The following is a 21,496-nucleotide window of genomic DNA, read 5'->3' as shown; positions in this document are numbered from 1 at the left end:
GGGCGCCAGACCTTGCAAAGCGACCGCAGAGCCTGACTCAGCAGTTCCACACGAGCCGCGGGCGGAGTGGAGGGGCAAAGGCTACTCTTTCTGGGCTCACGACCCCTGGCTACGGTGCGCACCTGGGTGGCCGCCAGGTCTGGGGACGCGCGGGCGGCGGCTCGGGGGCGGGCTCCATCAAGGACCTCTAGCGAGGCGGGGGTGGGGAGAGGAGGAGGAGGAGATAATGTGGGGGGCGTTTGAGACTTAGGCCTGCCTCCCACCTCCCCAACCTCCGCCTCCGCGGCCACCTTCCGCTCTATAATTGGCCGCCGGCTGGCCTTCCTTTCCTCTTATCTGATCCTGGGCGCCTGGCAGGAGGGAAGCGCTGGGGAGGACGCAGCTCCGGGCTGCGCAGAGTGGGAGCTGGAGTGGGAGAGGGAGAAGGAGAGGAAGAGGGAGAGGGAGAGGACAGGCTAATTAAAAGGGGCACAACGCGGGCAGCTTGCAGGAGCCGTGCGCCGCCAAGAAAGAACTCGCGGCGAACTTGGATCCTACCTAGGCATCGAGAGGTCCCCATCTTGGACTAGAACATTCCCCTGCACAGGTCAGTTCCAGTCTTTCTCTGCCCTACTTCGGGTCGGCTTTGGAAAAATCTATCGGTGAGGAAGGAAAAGTGGAGAGGGCGAGCCACCTGCAGACGCAGTGCAATTCCATGAACCTTCAGTACGCGCGCGCTCTGAATGGCCCGGGGACTTCTGGAGTGAGATGGGACGGTGCACCCTGATGCCTCCTCGCGGGGGTGGCTGGGCGGGGAGTTTGGAGGTGCTACGTGATGCGAATGCAAAGGCAGCGACAGTGTCTTGTGTTGCTCCCGGGAACTTGGCCCGGTACTCGGGTGCTGTGAGCGCGCGGCGGGAAGAACCGGGTTTGGCTTCCAGACTGCGGCTATTCCAGCATTTCCAAGTAGAAGGGGCTTAGTAAAGGCGACAGTCTGGTGAGAAAGGGACTCGGGAATTTGTCTTGGAGGGCTGTATCTGAATAGCACGCTATTGTTATTGAGATTGTATTTGGGGGTGCTTGGAAGGGCAGTCGATGGAGGTCATGGGAGACAAAATTCACCCAGCCACCCCTTGGTACGGCCACGGATCAGCGCTGGGGTCAGGCGCTGGGCGCAGAGGAGCAACCAGACAGAGCGCACTGCTGGAGGACGCTGGCAGTCGCTTCTCTTCCGCGTCTCTGCTCCAGGAACCCCAGATGCTTCGCGCGTTTCGTTTTGGGGTCCGGACGCTGGAGGCTGCGGCTTTGAGGGGGCACCAGCGGGCTGTGGTGTTGGAGGGTCCTCTCCGCCCTGGCTGTTCCACCCCTAAGCTTCTCCAGCTTTATCCCTTTGCTGCCCTTCCTGCTTCAAGCCTCCTGTTCTGCACGCAGCGCCTGGGCAGAGCGGCCGCCAGTGGAGCTGGGCTTTGGCCGGCAGCGCGCACAGGCTAGACAGGGTTAGGGAAAGGCCAGGAGGAGCGGGCGTGCAGCCACAGGAGTGGCCTCTGCCCTAGGCGAGCGCCTGGACGCCGCCTGCGAGTCCTGGCCGCCCGGCACTCCGATTTTGGCACTGGGTTCTTGGGTCCTCTGCGCGAAGCCTGCCCTGTGGGGCGCATGAGCTCAGGGTTGACTGGAGGTCACCCCTTCTACTTAGGTACAGGCTTAGGACTTGTCTTTTGGGGAAATGCCCAGATGGAGCTTGTGTGCAGCTCTCACAGGGACCAGGATTTCCCCCGTGAAAAATTGCTTCTGGAACTGCCACCCAAGCCCCATGCCCTCTGGACGGTTTGGACTCCCTTTTGGAAGTTTTGGAGAGTCCGCTGGGTAGCAGCTGAAGACGGAGGGGGAGGAACAAAGAAATACGGGGTAGGACTTTGATGGCTCTGTGGGGAGCAGAAATGCGAACAAGTTTTCCTGAAATATCCCCTTAAAGATCTGGGGATTGGGGGGGAGGGCTTCTCACCCACAAAAGGCCTAGGAGGGCACTTCCTAATAGCAACATGGGATAAAGAGGTCTGTGTTCAAATCCTTCAGCAAACAGGCTTAAGCTGGCTGCAGTTTGGAAAATTGGTGATCTCTTTCTGAGAAGGTGGTCCAGTTCTGCACGCAGAGAACTCGCAGGGAAATCTGGAAGGACTAAATGAATAAGAGGGAATAAAAGGATAGCCTTTGGGTTTTTGCTTGTTCTAAATGAGCAACTTGGTTGGGTTTCCTCTGAATCTGGCCCTCATGGCTTGGTTACTGTAAGCAGACTTCAGGATTTTTTTAACAGCTTTGAGATATAAGTCCTATATCATACAAGTATACAATAGCGATTACATTGTATACTATTGTATACAAGTAAACAATGGTTTTTATATTCACAGAGTATATTCACAGAGTTGGTGTAGCCAACAGCACTTGTAAGCGATTTTAGAACATTCCCCCCCTTTTTTTTATTCATTCCAAAAAGAAATTCCATACTTTTTAGCAAAAACTTCCCATTTCTTCAACCCCCCCCACCCCCACCCCCACCTCATCCCCTGGCAACCACTTATCTACTTTTTGTTGACATTGATTTAAATGGAGGCATACAATATGTGTGTGGTCCCTTGCAGGCGGCTTCTTTCACCTAGCAAAATGTTTTCAGGGTTTATCCATGATGTACAGTAAACTCACTCACTCAACACTAGGCATCTCGTCCTTCTGCCTGGAGAGCCTCAGGCCAGGACAGACCCGAATCTCCACAGCAGCCCTGGCCTCCTGGGGGTCCCTTTGAGAGGACAGGAGCCACACTGGTGAGGCCTCTCAGTCATTCCCTGGGAAGGATTTCTTGGAACCCATCAGAATTCCTGGAACAATTTTGGGCAGGTCCCAGGCTTCAGGATTGATGGGAGGAGCCCTTTGGCCCTTTTCCTGCTGCTAACGGTCCAGCTAAGGATTTCAGAGGACTCTTGGGGCCTTCCCTATGTGTCTTGGTTTTCTGAATCAGCCAAGGCTCTCTTGAGAATGGGCTGAACAGGGACGCCTGGGTGGCTTAGTCGGTTAAGTGACTGCCTTTGGCTCAGGTCATGATCTCAGGGTCCTGGGATCCAGCTGGTGTCTGGCTCCCTGCTCAGTGGCGAGCCTGCTTCTCCCTCACCCTCTGCCCCTCCCCAACCACTCATCCTCTCTCTTTCTAATAAATAAATAAAAACTTAAAAAAAAAAAAAAGAGGATGGGCTAAGCAAAGAGGTGTGACTTAAGGGGCACTGAGTCAAGCCGCTTGTGTGTGTGTGCCCTTTGGCTCTTAAATACTTCTTAATGTCACCTAGTAAAACAAAGAGATCTGTGCCTGTTTTAAGCTGGCAGTTTAGCAGTTATATGACTCTAGAGCCACATTTGCTGTCATTTTTATCCAAACTCCACCAAATGACTGCTGTTTTCCTGGAGGGTCAAGAGTAACCCAGGATTCCTTTCAAGGACAGGGGTCTTCCTGAATCACTGCAGGCCAAGGTGGTCTTGTTTGAATCTCCCTGAGCTAAGGAGTTATCTGGGATTATGGCAGTTTGTATAGAACAAGGTCATTGGTGAAAGAGACACTAGGTGGTCCCTGGGGGAACAGAGGAGATGGCAGGGCTGGTGGAGGGAGGGAGAGGAAAGCTTAAAGGAAAATGCCAAAAACAAACTTCCTCCCTGGCAGATTCGCCCTTGATAAGGCTGGGTGTCAGGAAAACTCTGTCCTCTTGCTTCTAGAACTAAACACAAAGTGGCAGGGATCCAGTTACTCTCACACGTACGGTAAGCCTTGAGCGAAGACCAACCCCGTCCTGTCATGGTAGGGGTGGTGAGTGTGTGTGTGTGTGTGAGAGAGAGAGAGAGAGAGAGTTAGAAGTACTGGCTTTTTTTTTTTTTTTTTTGGAGTGCCTATTGAATTCCTGCCTTATTCTCTTTCAGTAACATTTAAATATTTTAAAAATTTAAATATTAAATTCAAATACTTGCAGAAGCAAATATTTTTCATCCTTTAGAGATCAACGCACTGAGCTTCTGGCTCCTGGGATATAAACTACCTTGCCTGGGGTCACAAAACCAGCCCATGACAGATAATGATTAAGAAAAGTCTGTCTAAGATTTGAATCCCACGGGATCCATTCTCCATCAGCTTCTTTGATGGGGGGTGGGGGAGGGGCATGGGACCGACTTGGATGTTGTCAACTGAGGCCCTATAATCTTGTAGCTGAAACAGGGGGGTAGAAGGTGGGAAGATATGGGTGAAATCTAAACTTGCTCCTTTTGTGCCCCTATCCCTGTTTCTTAACCCCCCTGAGCTCTAGTTTGCTCACCTAGAAAACAGGGCTAACAGTGGCCACTCTAGAAGGTTAAGATCTAAGATGATCTAGTACAGAGCCTGGAAGACAAAAATGGCTCCTCTCATCTCCGGCTGCTTCTTCCTTCTTTCCGCTTTCCCCAACTCTCCTTCTCTGCTCCATTTCTTGAGAGGATGGTGACTAGAAAGGGTATGGGAATTCTGAGAGCCAAGTGTCTATATCAGTGTTTAGAGGCTAGACTTCCCATTTTTTTTTGAAGTGATTTTTTAAAAGATTTTATTTACTTATTTGAGAGAGAGAGAATGAGGGAGAGAGAGAGCACAAGTGGGGTGAGGGGCAGACTCCCTGCTGAGCAAGGAGCCTGATGCTGGTCTCAAACTCAGGATTTGGAATCATGACCTGAGGGGAAGGCAGTTGCTTAACCAGCTGGGTGCCACCCAGCACCCCACCCCCGCCCCCGCACCACCCACCCAAGGAGATTTTTTAATCTATGCTCTTGAAAAACCTTTCCTGCAATGGGCCTCCCCTGGAGCTCCCCCTTGGAGCTCCTCCCTTGGAGCTCCCCTGGCAGGTGTGTCAAACTTTCAATTTACGGGAGCAGTGCTTGGTATCTTTCCTTGCAGAAATTACCTGGATTGTTCATGAAAATTGATCGAGGGGCGCCTGGGTGACTCAGTGGGTTGAGCCTCCTCTGCCCTCGGCTCAGGTGATGATCTCGGAGTCCTGGGATCGAGCCCCGCATCGGGCTCCCTGCTCAGCGGGGAGCCTGCTTCCCCCTCTCTCTCTGCCTGCCTCTCTGCCTACTTGTGATCTCTGTCTGTCAAATAGATAAATAAAATCTTAAAAAAAAAAAGAAGAAGAAAAGAAAATTGAGAGGGAAACTGGGCTTTGCTGAGTCCATGGAGTGTCTTAGGAGGTGTCTTGGACTAGGAGCACTCAAGGGATGTCTCATAGGATAAATATCTATTCCTGAATGGCTTTCCATCTGCTTTTATACACAGATTGATATCTACACTGAAATGAACTCATACCTAAAAATGATATTCCACTGCAGGTTTTCACTTCTGTTTTTCCTCTACCTCCTTTCTCCCGCCATGTCCCAAAACTGTGCTAAGCACTCAAAAGACAGTGGCGAACAATACACTTGGGCAGGCAGAAATGCAAATAGCCAATCACAGTGCAGTGTTACATGCTATAGAGTGGAATATAAAGATGACTACCATAGGAACCACAGTGGGAGCATCGGGCCAGACTTAGATCAGGGAAGGCTTCGTAAGGGATGGGATATCTACGCTGAGATGGGCAGCTACCCTTTATACAGATTATAATACAGAGTTTAGTTAAAAGCAATGCCCCATTTCTTTGACCAAGGAGCTATGTCGGTCCTTAAAGAAAGAAAGAGAACAAAGAAAAGCCAGGTAATGGATCATTCCTGAATCAAGGAGTTGTCACTCTAATTTGCCATGCTTTGGGGATGGCTGTGCCTGCTAGCCTATAGAATTTACAGCACCTAGGTTAAGACTGAGCAGCTGCATTTCTGAGGTCAATTTGCAGTCAAGTCCCTTGCTATTAATCTACTTAGGGTTTTTATATGAATTAGAGAGAGGTGGTCTCTCTGAGCATAGCCATGCCATTGGAAGAAGAGAATAGTGCCTTTTCCTCTGAATGACCCAGCTTTGCATACAACTCGGAGAGGAGAGCGTCTGTGCATTTCATGCATCACTCACTCGGCCAAGTGCAAATTGTGCAGTGCGGTAACTGTAAACTGTACACGTCAGCCCTGATTATTCAGTCATCAATTATTCAATCAATCAACGTTTGTTCATGACCTAATATGCACTTTGAACCTTTTGGATTATGGGTTAAACCGCTGTATAGATATCTTCAGTACCCAAAATCCAGAAGGTAAAAATAGTTATCAAGGCCCCGCTGTTAGCTGGAGAGTTGCAGTAGGATAAGGGGCGAGGCAATCCACAGGAGGTATGCAGAGAGGGGTGTAGGCTGGTGCTACACAAATTATGGTCCGCTGATTTGTGCCCTTCTACACATTGTTACTTCTGTCTGCTGAGATTAAACTGTCCTGGGATCAAATATGTCACTAAGCACAAATATGTAGATCAAATATGTCACTAAGCACACTGTTAATTCAACTGAAAATTTTTTTCATATCAAAGCTTTCCTGGAGAAGGAAGCAAGACAATGCATTGATTTACATTTAGGTATAATTTCGCTATCTCATTGTGGGCCAATAGCAAACAGTTCATAGACTGACGATTTTGAGGAACACCAATCTAGGTAACACTGGCCCATTATCTGGCCAAAAAGATCCTTTCTGTTTTTATACTATTTACTGTCTTCCTCTTTCCCTTCTTCTTCTTTCTTTCTTTCTTTTTTGTTTTTTACTACCTTATATTCGTTTTTATAACCTTTCCTGGGCACCTAGGTGCCTCAGGTCATGATCCCAGGGTCCTGGGATTGAGCTCTGCGTTCGGCCGCCTGCTCAGTGGGAGACTTGCTTCTCTGCTTGTGTTCCCTCTCTCACTGTCTCTCTCTCTATCAAATAAATAAATACATAAATAAATCTTTATAATTTTTTCTCTCCTCTGTTTCCTTATTTCCAGCTTTCTATTTTTCCCTTCCATTTTGATGTTGTAAATTTGATTCAGTTTTTTTTATTTTAAAAAAGCAAAATGAGGGAGCCCAAATACATAAGTTAAGAAAGGAAAATAGAAAACAGTCACAAAATTAGAGGAATTTACAAGACTAGAATAGTAATTACAATTATTGTATGCCAATACATTAGAAAATGAGGATGAAATGGATTATTTTTAACAAAATAGAAAATTCTAAAATACCTTAGGTTTACAGAAATTATAAATTAGACAATAGGCATAAAATTTTTGAAAAGTAGTTAAAAACTAGCCTCCCCAAATGCCAAAATTCCATGGTTTTGCAATTAGATGCTAACAAAAATGTACAAAAAAATCAGTAAGAGCAATACTATTATAACTGTTCTAAAGGACCATTTACAGAAAGAACAGAAACTTCATATTTTTGTGAAATGTATGTATACTGATACACATTTGACACAGCATAAAAAGAAAGCTACAGACTCCTCTCACTTATTAATATTAGTGCACTTGTTAATATGAACTAATGTGTATTAGGAAATAGAACCCAGTAACACATCAAAGAATAATATGCCTCTCTACTGTCATTGCAATTGCTTTTATAGTTAGGCTTGTTATCAGGAATTATGAGTCCTCTGACTTTGTTCTTCTTCTTCTTTTTTTTTTTTTTAATATTTTATTTTGTTATTTGTCACAGAGAGAGAAAGAGCACACAGCAGAGGGAGTGGCTCCTTGCTGATCAAGGAGCCCAATGCTGGGCTTGATCCCAGGACACTGGGATCATGACCTGAGTCAAAGACAGATGCTTAATTGACTGAACCACCCAGGTGTCCCTGACTTTGTTCTTTTTAAAAAGATTGTTTTGGTTTTTCTAAGTCCTGTGCATTTCCCTGCAAGTTTTTATAATCAATTAGTTAATTTCTATAAAAAATGACTTGAGATTTTGATAAGATTGCTTTGAATCTGTAAATTAATTTGAAGACATCCTAACAATTGGGTTTTTCAATCCATGAACATGGTATACTGCTCTGTATATTTAGGCATTTTTAAGTTTCTCTTAGGAATTCAGTTTTGTATTTTTCTGATTTTTATGCCAAAGACTGTAGAATATATCATGTCTAACTGATTTCTAAGTATTTTGTGTTTCTGATGTTATTGTATATAGAATTTTAAAAACGATTTTCTTTCCCATTTGTTTTTTCATATAAGAATATGATTAATTTTTGCCTATTGATCTGTATCCCTGCAGACTTCTTAAATTTACTTACTATTTTAAGTAGGTTTTGTTTTCTTTTATATGTTCTTTAGGATCTGTGCAAAAAATCATGTTGATTTTAAATATGGTTTTGCTTCTTCCTTCCCAGTCTTTCTGCCTTTTCTTCCTTCCCTCCCTCCCTTTCTTCCTTCCTTCTTCTCTTTCTTTTCTTATCCTCTTTTTTTCTTTCCTTCCTTCCTTCCTTCCTTCCTTCCTTCCTTCCTTCCTTCCTTCCTTCTTTATTGCACTGACCAGGACCTCTAGTACAATGCTGAATGAAATGGTGAAACTGTTACAGTGTTGACATCCATGTCCTATTTTTTATCTTAAGAGAGAAGCATTCAGTATTTCTCCATTAAATATGATTTTTCAATAGATGCCCTTTATCAGATGGATAAAGTTCCCCTCTATTTTTACTTTGCTGAGTTTCTTTTATTTTTTTTAAGATTTTTATTTATTTGATATTTATTTATTTGACAGAGAGAGAGATCACAATTAGGCAGAGAGGCAGGCAGAGAGAGGGGTGGGGGAAGCAGGCTCCCTGCTGAGCAGAGAGCCCGATGTGGGGCTCGATCCCAGGACCCCGAGACCATGACCTGAGCTGAAGGCAGAGGCTTAACCCACTAAGCCACCCAGGCGCCCCTATTTATTCATATATTGGTCTAACATCCTAAATGATTAAACTAGTCATAACATTTGTAGAATATACCCCCACTTAATAATGATTTTTATTATTTTTATGTGTAGGTAAATGAATTTTTATTTCTATGTTCATGAGGAATATTCTGTAATTTTGTAATGAGATCTGGTTTTAATAAAAAGATTATGCCAGCTCACCTCTGTTTTCTGAAAGGGTTTGCATGGGATTGATATTTTATCTCCCTTAAATATTTGATAGAATTCATTAGTGAAAGCATTTGGGTTACACTTTTCTTTTCAGGAATATATATGTTAAATATTTATTTGAGTAAAATTGACACACAATAGTACATAAGTTTCAAGTGTACAAGACAGTAAGTGATTCAAGTTTATGTATAAGTTATATATAAGTTTATACATTATGTTATGTTCACCACATGTGTAACTACCATCTGTCCTGATACATTGCTATTACAATGTCATTGACATATTCTTTATGCTGTGCCTTTTATTCCCATGACTTTTTCATTCCATAACTGGAAGCATGTATCTCCCACTCTCCTTTATCCATTTTGTTCAACACCCATTCGTCTCTCCTCTGGCAACCATTAGTTTGTGAATATTTTTAATAACAACTTCAGTCTCTATGATAGATAGAAGGCTGCTTGGACTTTCTGTATTTTCATGTGTCTGTTTTAGCAAGTGGAGTGTGTGAAGAGTGTTTTCCAATTAAGCTAAATTGTTGGACTTACTGACAAAAAGTTGTTAATATTTTTCCTTTTTTCATTTGTTAGCATGTGAAATATATAGTGATATAATTTCCTTTTTTCTTGTATTGTTAGTTGTGTTTCCTATCTTGTTTCTTGATCATTCTTTCTTAAAATTTTTCTATTTTATTAATATTCCAGAGAAACAAATTTTAGTTTTGCTAATTTTCACTAATATTAGTTTTATAGTTCTTTGATTTTTACTGTTATCCTTATTAATCCCTTTCTTCAACTTAATTTGGATTTAATTTGCTCTTCTTTTTCTGGCTTCTTTAGGTGGAACATGAGATCATTGGTTTTAAATCTTTCTTCTTTTTATGTAAATATATTAACCTAGAAATTTTTCTCTAATCCCTCAGCTGCATTCCACAGATGTTCATGTGTTGTCTTTGTATTTTTGTTCCCTTCCAAATATTTTTCTTAATTTCCATTGTGATTTCTTCTTTGACCTATGGATTAATTAGAAACACGTTGTTTAATCTCCAGTTTTTGAATTTGTAAAGATATTTTAATATGGTTGATTTCTAATTTAATTCTGTTACTGTCAGAAAGCATACTCTGTAAATTATTAAACTTTTGAAATTTTTTAAGCCTCATTTTATGGCCCAGAATATGGCTTACTTTATAAAACTTTCTATGCACACTTAAAAACAGTGCATTCTACAGTTGGTGGATGTAATGTTCAATAAATATTAATTTGTTGATAGAGTTACCAACAACTGTTGTGTTCTTACTGATACTTTGTTTAGTTTTTGAGTCCATTTCTAAGAGGAGTGTTAACATCTCTAGCTTTGCTTATGCCATTCTTCCATTCCATTCCATATCAGTTTTTGCCTCATGGATTCTGAAGCTCTGTTGTTAAATGCACACACATTTATGATGGATGCTTTTTTTGGATTCTTGACTCTTTATCATTCTGAAGTATCCAGGGTTTGAGGAGAATTTCTTTCCTGATTTTATTTCTCTTTATTGTGGCTCACTCTTTTCTGACATGTCCCTTCTCAGTTTCCAGTCCCTGGAGTTCCTGAACATGTCTGCTCTTTGATACTTTATGCTACTAAGACTGGCTTTTCACCTGACCTCTAATCATACAGCCATGCCCAGTGGGGTGTTCACTCAGGAAGGAAAAGTTTAATCACCAAGCTAATAGTACCCCAACTAGGTTTTCTTTATTCCTAACCTAGAAGTGTTTTCTACTATGTCATAACAGATAAGAGTAATGACCACTTTCAGATAACTGAGTAATAGTCCACTGTCTATATGGACCATATCATCTTGATCCATTCATCTGTTGAAGGGCATCTTGGCTCTTTCCACAGTTTGGCTATTGTAGACTTTGCTGCTATGAACATTGGAGTACATAGGGCCCTTCTTTTCACTACATCTGTATCTTTGGGGCAAATGCCCAGTAGTGCAATTGCCAGGTCATAGGGTAGCTGTATCTTTAATTTTTTGAGGAAACTCCACACTGTTTTCCAAAGTGGCTGCACCAACTTGCATTCCCACCAACAGTGTAAGAGGATTCCCCTTTCTCCATATCCTCTCCAACATTTGTTGTTTCTTGCCTTGTCAACTTTTGTATCAACATGGATGGGACTAGAGATTATGGTGAGTGAAATAAGTGAAGCAGAGAGAGTCAAGTATCATATGGTTTCACTTACTTGTGGAGCATAAGGAATAACATGGAGGACATTAGGGAAAGGAAAGGAAAAGTGAAAGGGGGGCGGAAATTGGAGGCGGGAGACAAACCATGAAAGCCTGTGGACTCCGAGAAACCAAGGGTTTTAGAGGGTGGGTATTTAGGAGGGCACATACTGCATGGAGCACTGGATTTATATGCAAACAATGAGTCACGGAGCACTACATCAAAAATTAATGATATACTCTATGGTGACTAACATAACACAATAAAAACCAACAATAAAAAAGAGTTATGACCACTAACTTCCTCTGGGGCTTGTTTTTAAGTGGACCTACTTAACCAGTCCTGGAAACTTCTTTGATTATTCTGGATGTGAGGAGGGAGGTATTTTCATTGGAGAGAAGAAATAAGAAATGGTAAACAATGTCAATCTGCTGGGTAATACATTAGACCTGTTTTTAGTCTTTGCTTTTTAATCTACAGATCTGAATGACCTAGATCATCAATTGACTATAAAAGTCTCTTTTATACAGTGAACCTTAAAGGATAAACAAAGGAGGGCTGGGGAAAGCATCTCAGAAGTCATATTGTCCCGTTCCCCTTCCCTTCTATAGCATCTGGTATGGACAAAACTTAACCGGGTACTGCCTCTGAGCTTCTAGTAAGAGAGAAGAACTGGTTCTAAGTTTTGAGAATTTTTACATCCAAATCCACATCTCTGTGGGCCAGTCCAGTGATTCAAGTTTGATTTGCAGAAGCTGCACAAAATATTTTGTTTTATTTTCCACATGAAAGCGCTTCAAATATTTGAAGACATTCATCACGTGCCTCTGATTCTTATTTTTCCTAGGCTTAAAACATGCTTAAACATCCCCATTTCTTTTAAATCTTTGCATGAACTTGTCAACTAGAACTGCCCCTTTTTCTTTTTTTTTTTTTTTAAGTCTATGAGTAGCTCTTAAGTCAAATCTTCCACATCCTCATATGGTTGATTATTTTGAATCTATATAGAGCTGTCCTCTGGAAAATGATAAAATATCGGTAGGAATGTATTTTGAATAGTTTAAAGCAGTTCATCCTTGCAAATAATTGCGTCTCTATCATTATCTGGGTCTTCTGTTTTTGCCTAAACCTTTTGCCAAGTCAGTCCCAACACCTTAATAATGATGGGGTAGATAAAGACTTCTTGCATTTCCTTCCTCCTTCGGTATCTACTCAAGTAGCAAATTTGTTGATTGTTATCATTCCCTTGTCCTTTGTGTTTCTCCAGCCCGCTGCTAACATGGAATGAATTAGAACTTTTTGAGAGCTGCCTGTGTTCTAAGTACATTGTCTCCATTGACCTCAATCATTGGATAAGGTAGATGTTAATTTGCACATTTTGTATAAAGAAACCAAGTCTGAGTGGTTAAACCAGTTAGCCAGGGACCCCTAACAAATTATTGGCAGATTGTCTTCCTACCTCCCATTTTTCTATTTGTACCATCACTTTGTGCTAACTCTTTGTTCTGTTTCATACTTATTTTATGTAGCTTTGCAACTATTTGCTTGTGATCTTTCCTTTCAGTAAAATAGTAAGATCACAGAGATCAGGAATTATGTAGTAGGAAGTTTTGTATTTTCCTTAGTACCAAGTAGAGAGCTTTGGTTTCTAATACTACAGATAACACACTCTTTCAAGGCCATATGCCAGATGCTAGCAACAGTTTTGTTTAAGTTCTTTTTTTTTAAGTCAGCACTCTTTGAGTAGAACATTATTCAAGATTTGAATGTATGTATGTATGTAAGTCTGTGCAAGTGTTTATATGTGTATGAGTGGTTTACAAAAACTTTAGAATAACTGTTTTAAGGAATTTTGATAAAACTGGCTGTACCCGGGGTCTTTGCTCCTTATTAAACTCAACTGTACAAGTGACATTAAATAAAACAAACACATGAAGTAGAAGAAGGGTAAATTAGTCCTAACAGGAATAGTTTTAAATTACTAAATATGAAATTGTGGCAGTGTTTTGAGAAAACTTGTACTGAACGTTATCAACTTTCCCAAAATTGGGTTTATACCTTCTGAACTTAGAACTAAGGGGCCATTTTTACCATGTTTTTAAACAACAGCAAATAAGTTAAAGCAGAATTATTTATCTTGGGCAGGCTTTTGGGCAAAGTTTCAACAAATTAGGCTTTGACATTTTGGTAAATGTTGAAGTATCTCATGGCACTTTAGTAGGAATTGGGATTTTTCTTGCCCCTATTTTACTGTCCAAAAATTTGGAGACTTGGCAGAAAACCTTGGGAAAACTAAAATTCCACTTCTCTCAATGTGGTATTACTCATCCCAATTTAAAGTAAACAATAAAAAGGAAGATTTAAAGATAAGCTATGGCTACAATTTTTCCCATATAAATAATACTGTTCTTTTTTAATTACCCAGGATAGGGTAGAATTAGTTAATTAGCTAAGTAATTAAAATTAAAATTCATGAGATGCAGATTAACTTCCAATGTGTCATGTTAGTTATTGCTTCAAAACACCTGGACACAAGAATTGTAGTATTTTGAAGAGAACAGAGAAAGGCTTTTGGATTATGGCTTGTAAAAGGATTTTTTTTCCTCCTTTGTTAAAATACTATCATGTGGTGTCTGATAAAAGTCCCCTGATCCTAAAGTGTATGCCAGAAACACAAATGTGGCCTGTTTCCTTACTTCTCCTTTTCTTTGCCTTGTTCTGATTGAAACCTATGGTTGTAGTGTTGGGGTATAAAATCTTAAATTATTTTATTTGAGTTGAGAGAGTGATTCTGCTGGTATGGTTTTGGGGGGTGTAGTAGCCAGCTTTCTGGGTGACTGGCTGATTTGTTGATTTCCTAGTTGCAATAGGGCTGAAGCCCACTCCCATATCTTTCCAAATCCTCTGTATTCATGCCTTCTGTCTACATAAGGGCTACTCCCATCCCTTTGGATAATCCACCTAATCTTGTCCTTTTTGCCTCTGTAGAGTGAAGGTCCTCTATATGCCCCAGGGTCTCTCCTCTTTAATTCATCAAAATGTATTCACTGTTTGTCCAATTTCCTCTGTGCTGTGACAAATGGTTGGTTTAATAATCTGCAGTGAATCAACCAAAGCTAAAATGCTCAATACATATAAAATAAATACATATGCGAATCCCTTAATGTGTTGTTTATTCTCTTAGGAGAGACACTCAATGTATTGCCTCTTCCATTAGGAATTTTAAGGAGCGGCCAGTATGTGAATGTCTTAATCCAAGGAAATATTCTTTTGTAACTAGCATTTGGGAACTATGGTAGGCTGATAGGGGAAGATATTTTTTGAGTCTCTAGATACAATTGAGTACCTTCTTTAATTTTTATGATAGAACCTTAACTCAATTATTTATATGATTATCAGAGCTTACAGATCTCCCTTTCACTGGCAAGGCAAAAGAGTTGCACGCAAGACTGTCATTAGGTGTTATGAAAAAGAGGACTTGCCAAAAAAATTTTTTTGAATGATTGCTTGAAGGAAAGACAATTATTTATTTCTCTGGAGACACTGTATTATTCTGGAATAACACCAGGATTTCAGAGGTTTAAGTGCATCAGTCATATTGGTTTGAGAGTTCACAGACACACTTTGCTGCATTCACTGAGATAACTCTTCAGTTAAAAAGGAAATTAAAACTTATATGATGTGGCCAAAGCATACTCAGAGGAAAATTAATGGCCTCAAATAAAGAATAGTATTACATTAGTTAAAGATTTAACAACAACAACAAAAAAGATTATAAAGAACAATGAAAAGCAAATAAAACAATAAAAGCAGAAATTAGCAGGGATTACAAAAAGAAGTGATTCCTGATGATAAGTGCAAAAATAAATAACTAAACCCATAATATTAACCAGTAAAAAAAACTTGTTCTCAAAAAAACTGCAGACTGGGACACCTGGGTGGCTTAGTTGGTTAAGCAGCTGCCTTCGGCTCAGGTCATGATCCCAGTGTCCTGGGATCAAGTCCCACATGGGGCTCTTTGCTTGGCAGGGAGCCCACCTTCTCCCTCTGCCTCTGCCTGCCACTCTGTCTGCCTGTGCTCACTCTCGCTCCTCTCTCTCTGACAAATAAATAAATAAAATCTTAAAAAAAAACAAAACTGCAGACTGGACAAATATATAGATTCTCCATTCTGGAGGGAGAGTAGAAGTCAGAAACATAGTATTTTAATATAGATAATGGGGCTATAACCAAAAAAGATACATTTTAAGTTGAGAGATGACACAACTCTGTTAATAAATTTTATACTTAAATATGTCCCAGATATCACAGGGGTCATACTAAAACCATTACGCTATTTATCTGAAATTTACCTCAGATCCTTTGTGAAACAATATTGGAGAATGAATGAATGAATATACAATTGAAAAAATGTCCTGGTAGAAGAAGACTTTTGAGATGTCTTTTTACTCTCTGTGAAAGGATTCAGAATTTCTCCTCGGCAATGGCTTATAATAGAGTTGTGGTCAACAATTTGGAGACCTTGGCCTTGTCAATTAATACCAACCAGTCACCCTTGCTTCTCTCTCCATGCTTCTTTTCCTCCCTCCCTTTTCTCCCTTTTCTCCCTTTCCCCGCTTTTTCTTCTCTTTCTCTTTTGCTTACAGTTTTTCTCTCATTGATCTCCTTGTGAAAAAGAAAACCTTGGACTTGTTTTTAGATTCACACATGAAAGGAAAAAAGTTATAAGAAAAGATGAGAGGATGATGGCTTTTTCAGCCCACCAGAATAAAAGCAGAATAGTGATTTCATACTGGCACAGAGTGGTTTTTCAAATTCTTTTTGATTACCAGAGGGAAGGTCCCATCTATCACCTTTACTTTGTAGTCAATAGAAGGCAACAGTAGGACTTTGAAGTTTATGTGAAAAATCCTGGAGGAGCACATTACTGTCAAGGAAATTGTGACTGTCTGATGACAATGGTCATTTCTGGTAAACTCTTGGAATTGATCCATTTGGACAATTCACCATGCAGTGTACGCCTTACAAAGACTCACAGAGGACTGTCGACTTCTTCCCTAAATATTTCAGATCATTCTCTCCATTTGCAGCATCTTCTCAAAAATTTTTCTTTTATCAGTTTCTATCTCAGAGTGACATATATGGTGCCCTAGGGAATGAATGACTTCCTGACATTCCTAATCCAAGTTGGCTTCTTTGCCTGTCCTGGATGACTCTCTTTGCTTCATTTTCAGGCATCTCAAGATCTTCCTGTGCTCTCTATTTCCAGGACGGCTGCTGCGTCCCATGTGAAAAGCAGAGGATAAAATGAAGATTTCTCAGTGCAACATGCATCACTGGCTGTTACCAGCTCTGCTGGCGGTTGCTTATTTTTCCACCACTGTCCAGGGTCAAGGTAACTCAAAACTTTAAGATAATCATTAGGGCCTGGAACTCTAGGTATATTGGTTCTGATTATTATTTTTTACTTTATTTACCCTAATAGTGTTTCACCTAACACCTACCCTAATAGTGTTCTACTGTGTTTCTAGGCAAAGTCATATGTTACTCAGTTTCCCCAGCTGTTTACTTTGTAGAAATGTGCCACAACTTTCATGAGGGTTAAGACCTCACCAATGACTGAGCATAGTAATTTTGTGGTGGTTTGTTAAACAGCTCATTCTTCACATGCTTCTGAAGGGGCTGTGCAGATTTCATTAGGAAAAGACAAATTTGCGTGCTGCAAAATCAGTTCCATTAGTGAAGAGCTACAATGGGTGTTATGTAGGTGCCAGTCATGCCTTGTCTCTTAAATAGAGGGTCTACAAAATATGTCTGCCACTTCCTACCTGGTCTTTATCATTTTGTTTCTTTCTTTAAAAACTAGCACATGGTGTAAAGCTTACTAAAGGCCTGACATAGGCGGCTAATGTGCCATTTTAAGCATTTCCAATGATTTCTGGTTTTGTTTTCGTTGAACTTAGTTTTTGAAATCTACTTTCTGTATTACTGGGGTCTGCACTTTTTTTTTTTTAAAGATTTTATTTATTTATTTGACAGACAGAGATCACAAGTAGGCAGAGGCAGGCAGAGAGAGAGGAGGAAGCAGTCTCCCTGCTGAGCAGAGAGCCCTATGCGGGGCTGATCGCAGGACCCTGGGATCATGACCTGAGCTGAAGGCAGAGGCTTTAACCCACTGAGCCACCCAGGCGCCCCGGGGTCTGCACTTTTATTCTCAATTTTCACTCGTTTTTATAAAGTGTGTTAGGAGTTTCTGCACTACCAACTCGTGGGCCAAATCTGCCCCTCTGCTTGTTTTTGTCATTAAAGTTTTATTGGAACACAGACTTGTGTTTACAATATGTCTGTGGCTGCTTTCACCTTGCGGGTAGTCGAGTGGTTGTGGTAGAGACTGTGTAGGCCACAAAGCCTGAAATATTTATTATCTAGACTTTTGCAAAAAAAGCATGCTGACTTCCGAAGTCCGTGCACAACATGTATAAGTAAGGAAAACTCCATTACTAGGTAAACAAGATAATCTTGCAGAAACAGAAATGTTGGTGCTGAAATTGTCATTCATCAAGTTAGCAAGGAAATCTACATGTGATAAAGAAAGTTATTTTAGGAGTGTTCATGTCTAAGGCTTGGAATTTACAGTTATAGAGAAGTCAAATGTTAAGACCCACCACACCCTGCTTCCTCAAAGTGAGACATGCTTGTTTGGAAAGGCATGGAATTTGACCCTTTGCGTGTTCAAATAGTGTTAAAGCCATATTTCCAACTCTTCAAGCAACACATAGGAAACAGTTGGACAGATCAATTCTGTTTGCTCTATTCACATTAAAACAAGAATGCTTTTGGAAGTGATAACTAGAAATCCCAGATAACTTACCATCTAAACTGTGGGATTCCAGACATAAGACCTTTGGAACACAGGGCAGGCAAATCACAAAGCCCTTCAGAGCGGCCATCTTAGTCTAACTTAGTTCAGAAATGGTCTTTTGTGGAGTAGCTGATCATACAGAGAGCCCTTCTGGGATACTTTCGGGGGTGCCATTGACCAGATACACACTGTTGGCCAAATTCCATTTTAAATGAATATTTATGGGGCACAGTCTGTGTGTTAGGTTCAGGATACAAGGTAAGACTTCACTCTTTGTCCTCCAGCAGCTTACTGCTACTGAGGAGACAGGGTATACACAGATAAATCACCATGCAAGCTTTTGTGGGGTGAGGAATGGTGGGTGTAGCAAAAGACAAAGATGGAAAGGTCTACTGGAGCCAGACTATGGGGAATTTTAAACAGCTCCATTTTTAAAAGAAACTCTGACAGCAATGTCAACGATACTCGTATTTGCAACCTGTAGGCGCTTGGGGAATAAGTAAAGTAAGAGAGACCATTGGAAGATAATATTGACTTCTCTGAGAAGTAACTGTTGGGGGCCTGAACCAGATAGAAAGAAAGAAGAGAATGAGTCCAAGAAACATTTCAGAGGTAGAAGCGATTGAATTTGTTTTCTGATCAGACGTGGAGGGAGTTGTGAAAGGGAAATGCCAGAGATGACTCTAAGTCTTTTTGTTGGAGAAGTGAGGAGATGGAGCCTTTAATTTCGACTGCTATGTTATTGTTGCTTTTGTATCTTTATGTCATAGTTGTTTGTTTACCTACACTTGTTAAAACAGTAGTTCTCTCCTTAGTGTCTGTATCTCTGATACAGAACAATGCCTCAGTCGTAGTATACATATGTTGAGGAGATTAATAAAAGAATAAGCTTCTGACTCTTGATTTCGGCTCAGGTCATGATCTGAGTCGTGAGATCAAGCCCTGAGTCGGGCTCCATGGTTAGTGGGGAGTCTGCTTGAGATTCTCTTCCTCTGCCCCACCCCCTGCTGTGCATGCACTCCCCCCCTCAAATAAATAAATGTTTAAAGAAATAAAAGAATAAGAAATGAAGCAAATTTAAGAAGCAGATGAGGTCAGTCTTAGACACATATGGAGCCTCAGGTGCTTGTGGAACATTTAGGACAAGATGTCTGGTGGGCAGTGGATGGTGTGGAGCTTATATGAAAGAGATGAGAGTAGGAAATGTATCTAAGTTGTTTTGTGCTTGGAGGTTAGCTGATAGGGACCTTTGAGGTCTCAGAGGTGAGCCAAAAAGGCATGGCCCCATAGAGAGAAATGAGGATGAAATATGGCAGACACCAACAGTTAAGAAGTTAAAGGAAGAAAAAAGATGATTGAAATTGTCAAAAAAGCAATTGTAAAGAGGGTCAGGGGAATGTAGTGGCCTAGAAGTGAAGGCTGGAGAAACTTTGAAGAAGGAAGATGGCAGGCACATGCGGGAGGAAATCCTAGTAAGAAAAGGCTTCAGATGTCATTGACTTCTTTGGCTTTTAGGAAAGTATGTAAGACATTTGAGAAACTGAATCTTATTTCTATCTCCCAGGACAACATTCATGGTGTCAGCAGAGAATAAAGCATGTGAATTGCTTCGTTTGATTGATTTTCTGCTTTTTTTTTTTTAAGATTTTTAAAAATTTTAAGTAGTCTCTATACCCAACGTGGAGCTCAGCTTTATAACCCCGAGGTCAAAAGTTGCACACTCTACAGACTTAGCCAGCCAGGAGCCTGTGATTGATTTTCTACTATTAATTTTTTTCAAGTTTATTTATTTTTAAGTAATCTCTACACCCAACGTGGGGCTCAAACTCATGATCCCAAGATCAAGAGTCACTTCTGACTGAGCCAGTCAGGTGCCCTTGATTTTCTACTTTTAAAGCAGACATAGGAGTGCGTTCCTATGGGTTGGCCAATTTCGACACTAATTTGCAAAGTCACATGTGAATGTGTTTGACATTCAATACAGTATTTTGCTAATGGCAGGTGCGTTGACTTGCTAGTTGACACTAATTACTCTCAAACTTTATGTTCTTAGAGACATTTTGGAGTCACATTTATTCACAAAATGAAAAGAAAAGGTCAGTGTGGTAGGCAGAATAATGTGCTCGCAACAATACACACATCCTAATTTCCGGAACCCGTAAATATGCCAAATTATATGGCAAAGGGGAAATTAAGATTGCTGATGGGATGGAAGCTGTTAATCAGCTGACTTTAAGATAGGGAGAGTATCCTGGATTACGTAGGTGGGTCCAATTTGGACCCAATCATGGGGGTCTTAAATACGGAAGAGGGAGGCAGAGGAATGAATGTCAGAGTGAAAGTCATAAGAGAAAGACTTAGCCAAGGCTATTGATGGCTTTGAAGATGGAAAGGGGACTCAAGTCAAGGAATGCTGGAATCCTCTAGAACCTGGAAAAGGCAGGAAAATGGATCGTCTCTGAGACCCTCCAAAAGCGAAGGCAACCCTACCTACACTTTGGTTTTAGCCCAGCGAGACCCATTTCAGGCTTTTGACCCCCAGAACTGCAAGATAATACATTTCTGTTATTGTAAGTGGCTAATACAGTCTGTATTAAAAGGCATGTAGGAAATTAACTTCCCCTCCTAAATAGCTTTATCAACAGAATGTATTTTACCACTTAGTCTCTAAGTAATTCTTTCTGGAGAACTTTCCCTCTCCAGAGAATGTGAACCCACATTGGCTCAAAAGTAGTTGTTTATACCTAGGTTATTCCAGCATCTTCTTTTTAAGACAAGTTGCTAAATGAACTGGAACACAGAAAGCATATTTTTGTGTTGGCTGTAAGGGGGAAAAAAAGTATATTATATGACAGAATGGTGGGTCTAAGACTTTCTTAGTATTTCATAGTAAGTCTTCCCTGGGTTCCAGCAAAATTTTTTTTGGATGATTATAAACAGAAACCACTGAAGGTAAGGTAACTGTCATTTAAACACCTCAAAGCATATAAAATTAGAGACTTTGCATCAAGGTTAAATTTAACTTTATAAAGATCTCTGTGTTAAGAAATTTACACATATGTTTTGTTGTTAGTAGTCATCAAACATGTTTGGACAGTGGAGAATATTTTCCTTACTGCTCTTTACAGCATCTTTATAATGGGTCATCAAATGAAACATAGTGGGTTCCAAGTAAGACAAAAAGAACCTCCCCACCCCAGTATATCCCACAGTGACTTTTTTCATATTCTAAGTTCTTCTATTTATAGAACATTGGGCAATGCTTTTATTATTATTTTTTTTAAGATTCATTTATTTATTTGAGAGAGAACGAGAGAGGGGAGGGGCAGAGGGAGAGAAATCTTCAAGCAGACTCCCCGCTGAGCAAAGCCCAATCCAGGGCTCAGTCCCA

At 40.9% G+C, this 21,496-nt stretch overlaps 1 protein-coding gene across 3 annotated transcripts in view; it reads left to right on the top strand.

Moving 5' to 3' along the window:
• The first annotated feature begins 419 nt into the window (after positions 1-419).
• The window catches only part of LOC111146694 (collagen type XIV alpha 1 chain), a 216,773-nt gene continuing 195,696 nt past the window's right edge, over positions 420-21,496 (top strand). Inside the window, exons 1-2 of one of the 3 annotated variants that reach the window (XM_022502358.1) lie at positions 420-586; positions 16,513-16,638. In XM_022502358.1, the coding sequence (XP_022358066.1) occupies positions 16,551-16,638 (88 nt within the window). In that variant the 5' untranslated portion in view covers positions 420-586; positions 16,513-16,550. Of the gene's footprint in view, positions 587-12,570; positions 12,601-16,512; positions 16,639-21,496 lie in introns of those variants that run through there. The other 2 variants (XM_022502359.1, XM_022502357.1) reach the window with 2 other exon arrangements.

Source organism: Enhydra lutris, unplaced genomic scaffold (genome assembly GCF_002288905.1).
Source record: "Enhydra lutris kenyoni isolate GAN:26980312 unplaced genomic scaffold, ASM228890v2 scaffoldscaffold14, whole genome shotgun sequence".
Lineage (NCBI taxonomy): Eukaryota > Metazoa > Chordata > Mammalia > Carnivora > Mustelidae > Enhydra > Enhydra lutris.
The sequence above is the reverse complement of the archived record's forward strand: the minus strand, read 5'-3'. Positions and strand labels throughout refer to the sequence as shown.